General features: G+C 40.9%; 1 protein-coding gene across 1 annotated transcript; it reads right to left on the bottom strand.

Moving 5' to 3' along the window:
• Positions 1–670: 670 nt before the first annotated feature.
• On the bottom strand, positions 671–11,769 carry polr3k (polymerase (RNA) III (DNA directed) polypeptide K). The gene is made up of 3 exons (XM_048244748.1): positions 11,487–11,769; positions 1,211–1,298; positions 671–1,121 (listed from the first exon to the last, which is right to left on the bottom strand). The coding sequence occupies exons 1-3, from the start codon at positions 11,595–11,597 to the stop codon at positions 994–996; spliced, it is 327 nt and encodes a 108-aa protein (XP_048100705.1). The 5' UTR covers positions 11,598–11,769; the 3' UTR covers positions 671–993.
• Between the last annotated feature and the right edge of the window lie 104 nt (positions 11,770–11,873).

Raw genomic sequence — 11,873 nt, 5'->3', positions numbered from 1 at the left:
TATACAGTATACTGGGTTATACCTACCTTCACGTTTACGGTGTCTCATAATAAACAATAAACTAGCCTAACTAAACCATTTTCAATGGGCATATTCTGTCATGGTATAGGAACGCCACCTATTACCTACCGTCCCGTATTTCCGACCTCTTATGTGTATGTGTCACTTAATATTTTCATTTCAATACAAACAAAGACGGCGGATTCCTAAAAAAACGCAAGCACCCACACCATAAGTGTATCTAAATTAGCTATGTACCAAAAATTACATTTTACCGTGGCTCGAAGAGCTGTAAACAGTGTTGTAAGGCTGCGTGTACCAATCTGCTTGGAGCTCCAGTGGAATTTTGATTTAAGACGAGAATTCTCGGTCTAACCGTTGATGTGCCGTGAGGTCGGCAATAAACACCCATCAGCCCAATACACGAATACATGTACCGTTCCACCTCTAGTGTGTGCGTACCAGCCATCAGCCCTTGCGTACCGTCTGAAAGGAGAGAGATGGCACAGACGTGCTCCCACGGATGAGAATTGCGTTGGGCCGCTCACAGGTTTACACGTGTATGAACAATGAGAGCGACTGGTGAAGCAATGGTAATATTACGAGAAACCAAGATTAAGCCAAGAGTATTGGCATGGCATATGAGATGAGATATATGTAATTGGTGGGTGAATTAACAATTTATTAAATCAGTAAGCTTAAAGGTAAATGTGACCAATATCACTTAAGTTTAATACAAGTAAAACTCAGGTAGGTAAACATACTGTAACATACACACAAATCCAACTATTGCTCACACAAAATGCCTCATATCTAATGCAAAAACACGTTCTTACATTATCTGACTCAATTTTTCAGCTACTGAAGCAAATCACATCTAGACCATAACTTTTGTGAATATTTTATTGAATAAATGACATTCATTATTAGTTGTATTTACATTAAAATAATTTTAATAATAGTTTTCCCTGTACTTTAACAAGACTTTGTATGTTAATCTCTCCACCTATGTCCGCACTGAGCATTACAACATTTGTAGAAGGTGGTCATTGGTTCATCAGCTGATCTAGTTTGGATCTGCATGAAGTAAGCCCTTGGATGTTCACACTTTGGACATTTTTCTAAAAAAGAGCCAAAAGAGATCATGACTGTGATACAGTGACCGGATACTTGAAGCATACTGAAAACACAAAAACACACCACAACATACCTGCCGTGGAATCAACATTTTCCCATGCTGCAGCTCCTCCAAGCACGTCATCAACCTCTTTTAGCTTTGGATATTTTCTGTTGTTTACCTATAATTACAAAATCACAAGGCCCGAGACAGCATCAATCAACAAAATGTGTACTACAACCCTGTCCCTTTCCACTTCAGCCTTTCTTGGCTATGAAAGTAACAATGTGAATGTACAAAAAATGTATAGTATAAGTATATATACTCTTTTGATCCCGTAAGGGAAATTTGGTCTCTGCATTTATCTCAATCCGTGAATTAGTGACACACACACAGCACACAGTGTACACACAGTGAGGTGAAGCACACACTAATCCCGGCGCAGTGAGCTGCCTGCATCAACAGTGGCGCTCGGAAAACAGTGAGAGGTTAGGTGCCTTGCTCAAAGGCACTTCAGCCGTGCCTACTGGTCGGGGTTCAAAATTATTTCATACATTTTCCTAGGGGGGACACCCCCGGACCCTCACATACAGTTAAGAACAAAATTATTCATACCCCTGGCAAATACTGATTTAAAGGTGATTTTCTCTTGACCAATATGTTTGTTCTGACTAAAAATGACACAACCTTGTGGTTGTAAGACAATGTGGTAGAAGTGTGGAATCAAAAAAATAAGTGTTTTTGTCTTTAACATTTTTATGAAAAATGGTGTCAAATTATTAATACCCTTTTTTAACATTCACTGGAAACATCTTTATTTGCACAACTCTCAAAATGGTTCATATAATACCTACCAAGCTTCTCCATGTCTCCACAATGATTCTAGGCCGCACCTTTTCAGCAGCAAACCAGGTTTTGAGGAACGATTATTTGCCATCACTCTGGCCTCGTGCTCACTTTTTGACGGATTGAGGTCTGACTATGGCTAGGCCACTCTAAAATGTTGATATCGGTTAACCATTTCTTGCCTTTTTTGGCTGTATGTTTTGGATCATTGTGGTTTAATGGTCAAATGCCGCCTATTGTGGCAGGTCTGTCGGCACACTGCCTGATCTTTTCCTCTAGGATCTTAATGTAGCCTCTTGTTTTAGTGTTATCGTTTACTCTGAGAAACTCACCAGGGGCCCGTTGCACAAAAGTAGAATTAAGACATCCGGGACAAGTTACTGAGCTGAGCTTAATGAATCTAAAACAAGAGCGTCCAGGCTTAATTGGTTGCACACAAAGACCAAGCCAGGATGAGCAGACACGGATTCATCAAGCCAGGTGAAACATATCCTTGATAAGTGCGCGCTCACGGCTCCCTCAAATTGACCCCGCCACCGATCACAGATTCACCATGGCAACTAGAGCATCTTCATTGCTTCTTCTAAGGTGTAAAGTAGGCGAAGCCTTTTCACAACAGCAACAAACAGAAACACCTCTGTTTAGGAGAATATTGCAACTACAGTAGTGTCGCGACCACCGCGCGAGTATAAATGGTTACTGGCTGACCCTGTACTGGTGCAGAGGCCCCTGGGTTCCCCCTGGTGCACAACAATGGCCGGCCCCATGTGGCTAGAGTGTGCAGGCAGTTCCTGGAAGATGAAGGAATTGATAGCATTGACTGTCCCCCACACTCCCCTGACTTAAATCCAGTCGAACAGTCTTGAACATTGTGATTTGGTCCATCCATCTGATGTGTTTTCAAAGTGTTTCTTTTCATTTTTTTGAGCAGTGTATGATAACAATGTGTGATAAATCTTCTCACCCCCACAATTGAAATAGACATGGCGTCATTTGGGTTTAATGCTTTCTTTTTTATGCCAATCGCAGGCCATGTCCCTGGGTCAAATAAAAAATCCAGCGAAAGCTAAATTCTTTGTCCAGGTGTGCCCATATAAAGGTTAAGCCGAGTTGTGCATGTTTGGAGAAGAGTGACACATGATCAGCATACATGATGACCAAGTGATCCATTTTGGGATGGGGTGAAAATTTCAACCACCAAAACACCATCCCCAAAGTGGAGAATAGCTATAAATAATATATTAGTTTTAGGTGTTTTTCAGACAAAGGGACCTGGTGAACTTCTCAAAGTAAACGGTAACACTAAAACAAGGGGGTCATTCCACGTCAATTGAACCAGGGCCCACGCACTTAGGTCTCAAAATTCTGAAAAAATTACCAGGTGTACCTACCTATGTTACCCAGGAGACACACTGTAAAACTAGATGTACCGCAGAGCGGTACAAAATATGACTGCCGCCCAGTCCAGCACATTTTTTCCACAAAAATAAATCACGCTGAAAGGCCTATATGATTCTAACTGTCTCACTAAATTGCATTATCCACCCTCAATTCTCACTGGTATCTGCTAGACAACAAGTACCAAAACATGATTAGTTCATAGATTTCACATGTAAAATTCATTTTATACAACCCCACCCCCATCTTGCCTGTTCATAATTCTGAGAAATTCTTGAATTGTGTGCATGTGTGCGTGTACACGCTTATGTTTGTGTGTGTGTGTGTGGTTGCTGCTGTGTGGTTGCCTGCGTATGTGTGTTTGTGCATGTGCATGCATGCGTATATACAGTATGTCTACTGTGTGAGTATGTGTCATAATGATGATTACTGTGAATGTGTGCGCAGGTATCTGTTTATGCACGTGTGCACATGTAATGGGTTAACATGACCCCTGGAGGCAAACATACGGAAAAAATTGGTCATCCTAGGCCTTACGGTTCTCAAGATATTCACAGAAAACTAAGTCTGCCCTACCCTCCTTTCAGGGGGTCCAGTACAGCGGGGGGGGCTACAGATCAAAACGAAAAACGATGGTTCCACATGTGGGGTTACATGCCCACCAAGTTTCGCGGTACCCCGGTCTTTCAGTGTCCCGGAATTCTTGTTGGTGTAATGGTCACTAAATGTACACATAAATTATTTTATTGTAAGGCCCCCATGAACGAAAGTTCACAAAACTTGGCATGCATTCGAGGGGGTCATAATGATCCTACACTTTCAATTTCGTGCAGTTTTGACCATGTCAGCCAGAGATATTGTGATGAAAACACCTAATTTTTTGCTTTTTAATTTTTAACTAGGTGGCGCTATACATGAAATAAGTGGTAATGGGATGGGTTGGCATGGCCCCTTGAGATCAACATACAAAAAAAATGGTCCTCCTAAACCTTACGGTTCTCGAGATATTCACAGAAAACTGTCTCAAAAAAAAAAAAAAAAAAAACTGACTAAACCTATATGACCGCTTAAGCTCTTGGCGATGGGTCATAATTACTCTTATGTAAGATCAATACTTTCCAAGATACAGCCAGTTTTACAGGGGGAGAGGGGTGTCGATTTTGGTTGGCCTCTTTTTTTTGTCAAAGTTCACAAGCCCACAGCGCAAGAACTAAACCATGTAGGAGGCTCAAATTTTGCATGCTGGTACATAAATAGGAATAGTATGTAGCAAAATCGTCATGTTTGGTCTGGATAATCCTGCATGGTCATAGCTGTCCCTCAAAGTTGATACAAATTTTATTGGAGTTTTTGGCTGGGCTCTGTTTAGGCCTTCAGAAGACATATTTGTACTCAGCATAGGCTCTTGATTTATTTTCCTTACTGAGATAAGTAGAAACACTTTCACAAAAAACAATGAACAGAAAATAAATTCCTTCAGGGTCTGAACAGCAGACCTTACAAGTCTGAAAAATCATTTTGGTTCTCATTTTCAGAGCACCCAAACACCTTGATTTTTTTAAATATTTTTTTCTTTATTCTCCATGATCCTTTCTTTTTAAAAACACCAATTTGACTTGTCTTATGCAAATCTTTCTTTTTCACTTTCCACCCTGAAGATGGGTAAAATGCACCATTGACATCAATATGTTTTGTATAGAGCACATTTTTTGAGACCTAAGTGCATGGGCCCTGGTTGAATTGACGTGGAATGACCCAGGGGTTACATTAAGATTTTTGGAGGAAAAGATCAGGCAGGCTGCCGAGAGACCTGCCCCAATAGGCGGCATTTGACCATTAAACCACACAATAAACAAGGCAAGAAATGGTTAGAACAATATCAACATTTTAGAGTGTCAAAGCCAGAGTCCATACCTCAATTAGAGTGACTGGTCAGGTCGGGTTCGGACAAATATTTAGAAATTTTTCATTTAGTTCATTTAGTTTTAATTTAGTTCATTTTATTTATTTCCGCTGTGTGGGGCGGAAGCTGCACTGAATACAACAGGAAAGCCCTGCAGCATAGTGAACACAGCTGGAAGGATCATTGGTGCTTCACTCCCCTCCCTGAAGGACATTTACACCACCCACCTCACCCGCAAAGGCTGACCAAAATTGTGAGTGATGCAAGTCACCCCGCCACAATCTGTTTGATCTACTGCCCTCTGGGAAGAGGTACAGAAGCCTGCGCCCCCCACTACCAGACTCACCAACAGCTTCATACACCAAGCTGTAAGGATGCTGAACTCTCTCCCTCCTCTCCCCCTCCACCCTCAGCTACATAACATCCTGGACATTGGACCCACAATGGCCACCTGCACTACTCCACCTGCACACTTGAACACTTGCACACTTGTACACTTTACAACTTGGTGTTGTTGTCCTGAAAAACACAACACTTCTGCTGCTCTTACATAACTTGCAACCACTATGCCACTTTCTTCTTTATTACTTAGGTCAAACAGTATTTTATAGTATTTTACAGTATTTGCACTAGTATTTTATTGACTGTCTATGCACAATTTGGACAAAATTTTGCTGCTCTTATTTTTTCATTATTATATGTGCCCTCTTATTTACTTATTTACTTACTTTTTTGTTTACTTGAATGTTATGTTTGTTCATGGACTTAAAATTGGTCAAATATGTCTTGTCTTCACCGTGGGATAGTGAGAAACGTAATTTCGATCTCTTTGTATGTCTGGAACATGTGAAGAAATTGACAATAAAGCTGACTTTGACTTTGACTTTGACTTTGAAATTGTAGTCGGGTTCGGTTCGGGTTCGGACACATGGGGGCGATATGCATTGGAAGCTTTACATTTAAATTCCTTATTATGTTGGGTAACCAACAGGTCTGCTTTACATGATGCAAACGTTTGTTTTTTGAGAATAAAGTAAAATGTAAAAAAGGCCTAATAGCCTTCTTCCTGCGTGCAAGATTTGTTTATCGTGACAACGCATTTCAGGCATGCCGCCTGAAATGCACACGTGTGGTCACGTCTCACGGCTACATAAACAAAGGTTATGCACATCGCACATATGCACATAAGCACAGTCTTGGGTGACGTTAAAAAAAGTTGTTAGCCTATCAGGAGATTTTAAGATTATTTGCGTTGCATACTGTGGTAAAGACATAGGCTACCGGTAGGCTATAAGGTTGTCTCGTTCAACTGGATGAGGATTTCCTCGAGTTGCCCCAATTAACGTCGATGCTGCATATGGATCAGTGACAGAGGCACTGTAGTTTCAACGACTGTTGCAGTTCATTTTTAAGACTTTTCGTCAATGGTAAGACAAGAATTCTATTTAGGCTATGCTTGCTTGGGCCTCTTGTGTTAATGTGCGCTGTGTGTGACCTGCATGCGTGCACACTCATCTGATTATGTAGACAATTTGTTGTGTGTTCCGTTTAATGGGCTAAAAAGACAGGCTATCCACAAATGTGAACGTTTAATCACTAGCATGGGAATAACTGAGGCATGCGGCCTGTCGGGTTCGGACGCAACTCTGTCGGACGCGGGCCGGGTTCGGACAGATATTTGCGGCCCGATCCGCATTCTAACCTCAATCCGTCAAAAAAGCGAGCACAAGGCCAGAGTAATGGCAAATAATCATTCCTGAATCCTGACTCAAAACCCGGATTGCTCTTAAAAAGGTACAGTCCTGAATCACTGTGGAGCCAAGAGGCTTGGTAGTGTTATATGAACTATTTTGAGAGCTGTGAATGCAAATAAAGATGTTTCTATTAATTATTTTTAAAGGGTATGAATATTTTTGGACTTGCCATTTTTCATAAAAATTTTAAAAAAGATGAAAACGCTTGGGTCATTCCATGTGAAAACAGCCAATATCGGGGTATCATGACACCTCTCAGATTTTGCGAAAAGCGGTGAATATATGCCTTATGTTACCAAACAAAGGAATCTGAAGTTTCAGGTCAATATCTCAAACGGTTTGCCTGTGGCATCCATTTGAATTTCGGGTGCCACAGCCCTAATTGACACATTGGAATTTCACATTTCATTTTTTGCCATTTTTGGAAGCCCATAACGTCTGTTCGAATAGAGGTAGAGGGCTGGAAACTGGTGTGGTAGTTCATTGTAGCCTGTACTACACAATTCTGGAGGCAGAATCAACATTCCTTACTGTTTGGGTGAGAGGTGGGTCACCAAAGTCCTAAAAAATGTTGACGGCATGTGTGAATTTTCACTTTTTGGGTTGCCCTAGCACCATAATTAATGATCATATTTATTCTAAACAGGATTATTTGTTATATGTGGGAACCTTGCTCTTGCCAAAATGAATTTGAAGGGTATGGTACCACTGGTGGGGTTTTTATGGGGGTCCAAAAACCCTCTCCGGCAGAGGTGACTCTTGGAACCCCATATTTGGACCCCCAAATGACCATGTGGGCACTTGATGATCCTAATGGGATTTATACCAGATAAAGATACATATTTGTTCTTTCTTTTAATGAAATAACATTTTTGACTATGAAGTTCCATAATATGAATTTTATTCTTCATAATGCACCATTTTGGACATTGTTTCCAGAAGTCTGGAATGTAGATCAGGGAGAATTTATTGATGATAAAGCATGAAAATAGTGGAAATAACTTAGTATTACCCTCAGTGATGGCAAACAATTAAATACTGGCTACTTAAAGTACAGGCTACAATGAACTACCACCAGTTTCCAGCCCCGTGTTTTTTAATATCTTCTGCACTGACAAAGAAGAATGTAATGTTCTTAATGTTTTCTGTAAGTCGCTTTTTTGCAACTTTGCATGGGAAAAGCCCATGTGATGGAATTGGCGGAACTCTCAAATATTCACCGCTTTTCAGCAAAATCTGAGACGTGTCATGTACATGGGTGGCTGAGTTGGCGTGGAATGACCCTATGGGCTTCCAAAAATGGCAAAAGATGAAATGTGAAATTCCAATATGTCAATAAGGGTCGTGGCACCCGAAATTCAAATGGACGCCACAGGCAAACCGTTTGAGATATTGACCTGAAACTTCAGATTCCTTTGTTTGGTAACGTAAGGCATATATTCACTGCTTTTCAGCAAAATCTGAGAGGTGTCATGTACATGGGTGGCTGAGTTGGCGTGGAATGACCCGCTTCTTTTTTTGATCTCATGTTTCTCCCACATTGTCTTACAACCTTTTGGCATGTGACAGTGTAATTGTCAGTCAGAACAAACATATTGGTCAAGAAAAAAAATCAACACTAAATCATCTATTTGCCAGGGTTATGAATAATTTTGTTCTTAACTGTAGCTTTGGGATATGCCCCAAATGTTGTTGGTGACACGCCTGTGTGGGCTAAGTTTGTTATGCATTTGTGCTGTCGTGCTGCATTTAATATGATGTCATTGAACGTAGATTTCTCAGCACCCCCAACTCTGAATGACTCCGAGTGTCCTATATACTAGCTAGCTTCATATGTTAAGTTAGGCGAATACATAAACTAAATCCTTCATGTGGTGGTCATTAAAAAAAATGATGCAGTACTTCTTTGAAACAACTTCAACTTGTTGGGACATAGCATGTATAGTAATTGTATAAGAGCATGCAAAGCCACATACTCCAATTCAAACTACACAGACGAACTGCTTCCATATCCCACCTGTGAAACTGAAAATCATTGCTCCCGCCCTACTTCTGACCAATCAGTGACGTTCTTCTTGAGAAGAGATTTCCGGTAGAAGTTAATATTTCTGCTAGAAGTTAATGTGATTGTGTTTAATGAGTTGTCGTTGTGATTTCTGGTTTGGCGTTGTTTGCCATTGTGTTTTGTGTTTTGCTGTTGTGATCTTTATGTAACCGTTGTGATTTTTATTTGCCATTGTGATTTTTTTTTATCTGCTGTTGTGTTTTGTGATTTGCCATTATGGTTTTCTATTTGTTGTCGTCACACCCTTCTACCTCCGGTCCATGGGACCTATCTTTCGAAAAAATAAGACTTCGGATAACATTTTCATGCACTGTAACTAGGAATTGATTAGTAGCCTAACCACTGACTAAACGGCATGAACAAGGAGACATTCATTTTTCTGCAAAATATGCACCACTTATTTTAAACAGGTTATTCTTAAGTTTGTCGGACAGATTTCTTTTAAATTCTGGCGAGATGCTGTGTGTAATGCCTCGAGACAAAAAGATGCGTAAGGCCGAGTTTATCCTCCGCTAATTTCTGACACAAAGTGACGAGTGGATGAGCGATTGTAAACGACAGATCAGAGCTAGTGAGCGGAGCAGATGGAATTTTGTTTTAGCGCGGAACGCTTTTTAATTTAGAGGCTGGAGCGGCCGCTCTGTTCCGCTCCAGTTTCGCTCCGATACCGCTCACACCACGAGTCTGAGGCATGCCCAAATCCACCCAGAATTCATGTCTTCCGAATAAAACCAAGACCGTTCATTTCAAAGATATTGGTCTAAGTTCGTTGATGGGGATGGAGTTCGCTAAATATTTTAGAAAGGAAACTGATAAGTCTAAGTCATACAAGTGTATTATTCCTACAAAACAACTAGATACAATGTAGACCATGTGGTGACACTGTCAGTTAACTTTTAGAGAATCTAAGACACATTTCGTGGAGAGTGCGCTAGGCTACGGAGAGCAAAGAAAAACGTGAGCAATTTGAATATGCTTCATATGAAGTAGAAAGATGAAAGTAAAACTTGGATACTAAGCCTGTATTCTTTAGGCAATTAATCCCACTGATCCCTTAGTTTTAGGCTTATGTGTATTGACGTTGCCAAGCTTGCCAATCGGTGTTGCATTTTAAAATAAAATGTTCTATGAGTGAAATTGCCTAGTTCTTGGGATTTAAGTTTTCTGTTTAAGGTGACAATTCGGCTTGTATTTATTTCTCCCTCTTTTAAACTGGAGCGAGCATGGAGCGATTTCACTGGAGCGGGATGATTTTTAAGTGAAGCGGAGAGCGAAATTGAGCGGAGCGACCTGACGTGAATTTGATCAGCCACCTACGTGAGGTGTGTTAAATTGCTTGGACAGCTACTTGATGATTAGGGTCTAACTCGTGCCGTGGCAGCACTTTTACCCCTAGTTCCATATAATATTTTCCTTGCGCACAAAGTGCAGAAACATGCTCCTGGTTGCCGGAGTTTTTGACACCAGCTTCCAAAGGGCTTTTCGTCTCTACCCACCTCCTCTATCCAAGACCAGCGCTATTTATTATTTATACCTTTATCGACAAGTTTGGTGTCTTCCACTGGCTTCATAAAGTTGCACTCTATGAATTTGGCTACGTTTCACATTGCCAGTGTGGGAAACAAAAGAAATTTGCATGTGAGATCACGCAAACCTGATTTTTTTTTTTCCCAGACACATCGGTATGCCGGAAATCCGGCGTGGCACCGGAGCGATATCAGGCCTGTATCCTTGTAGAATGGAGAGGCACAGAGAGAGTTGGCCTAGTTGAGCAGAAAGCAGTTGATATAGGTGCAATCAGTTAACTTGCTCTTTGATGTGGCCTAGTTGAGCAGCTGGCAGTTGATACTGTGCAAATCAATTTAATTAGCCCTTTGTGATGTCATAGTGCCAATGCAAAGTCTATGGGGAAAAATAAGCTTATTTGTGTTAATATCTCAAAAAGTATAAAGTTTACAAAAGTGAAAAATACATTGCCCAAGTGTGCTTTTCAAGACCAAGTTACAGAGTTTGAACAAAGTTTCTACGTTAAACGCGACGCAAAGGACCCACAATTCAGTTCGGCCACGGATGACGTGAGCCCATGCAAAGTGAATGGGATGCGTCTCCAGCACTGCGACGCACGCAACTGTGGAGCAGTCACTGACCACATGACGCTGGGACACAAAAAGCTGTGCCTTCGAGTTGACATCGCTGGTCTTTAGGTTACCTCAAACACGAACATCTAACTTACAGACGTTTGTGAAATATTAAAAAGCATCGGAAAAAGTATTGAACCTGACAGCACTAATTCGCAATGCGATTCAGCAATTAATCAGCATGCGTAAAACACACGTGCGTGTGTGCTTGTTGAATCTTCACACAAGTGTCCAAGTTACACATAAAAACGTAGACTACGCTTACCTTTCTAGTAATATTGTGCACGTAAGGACATGTGTTGCAGGCGAACCTGTAGCATCTCTGTCCCTCCTCCACAATCAGCACATTCCCACAAGTTGGACAAAACAGAAGCATCCTCGTTTCAATAAGTAAGCATTCAGGTTGTTAATCCTTCTTCTTTTTTGAGTTTTATGGCGGGTGGCAACCCCGTTTCTAGCTATATAAATTGCTTTCATATATAGGCTACAATAACACCAAAGATTGTTGAGCCTACTAATTTACCCATGTAAATCACACGTTTCGCTCAGTGATGAAACTTCCGTTCTTAGTAGGCTACCACACTCTACTGCCACTTAGTGGGCTGGAGTGCAGAACGTTGAACTTTGATGTCTTTTTTTAAAGATTTTTTAA

Source organism: Alosa alosa, chromosome 6 (assembly GCF_017589495.1).
Source record: "Alosa alosa isolate M-15738 ecotype Scorff River chromosome 6, AALO_Geno_1.1, whole genome shotgun sequence".
Classification (NCBI taxonomy): domain Eukaryota; kingdom Metazoa; phylum Chordata; class Actinopteri; order Clupeiformes; family Clupeidae; genus Alosa; species Alosa alosa.
The sequence above is the reverse complement of the archived record's forward strand: the minus strand, read 5'-3'. Positions and strand labels throughout refer to the sequence as shown.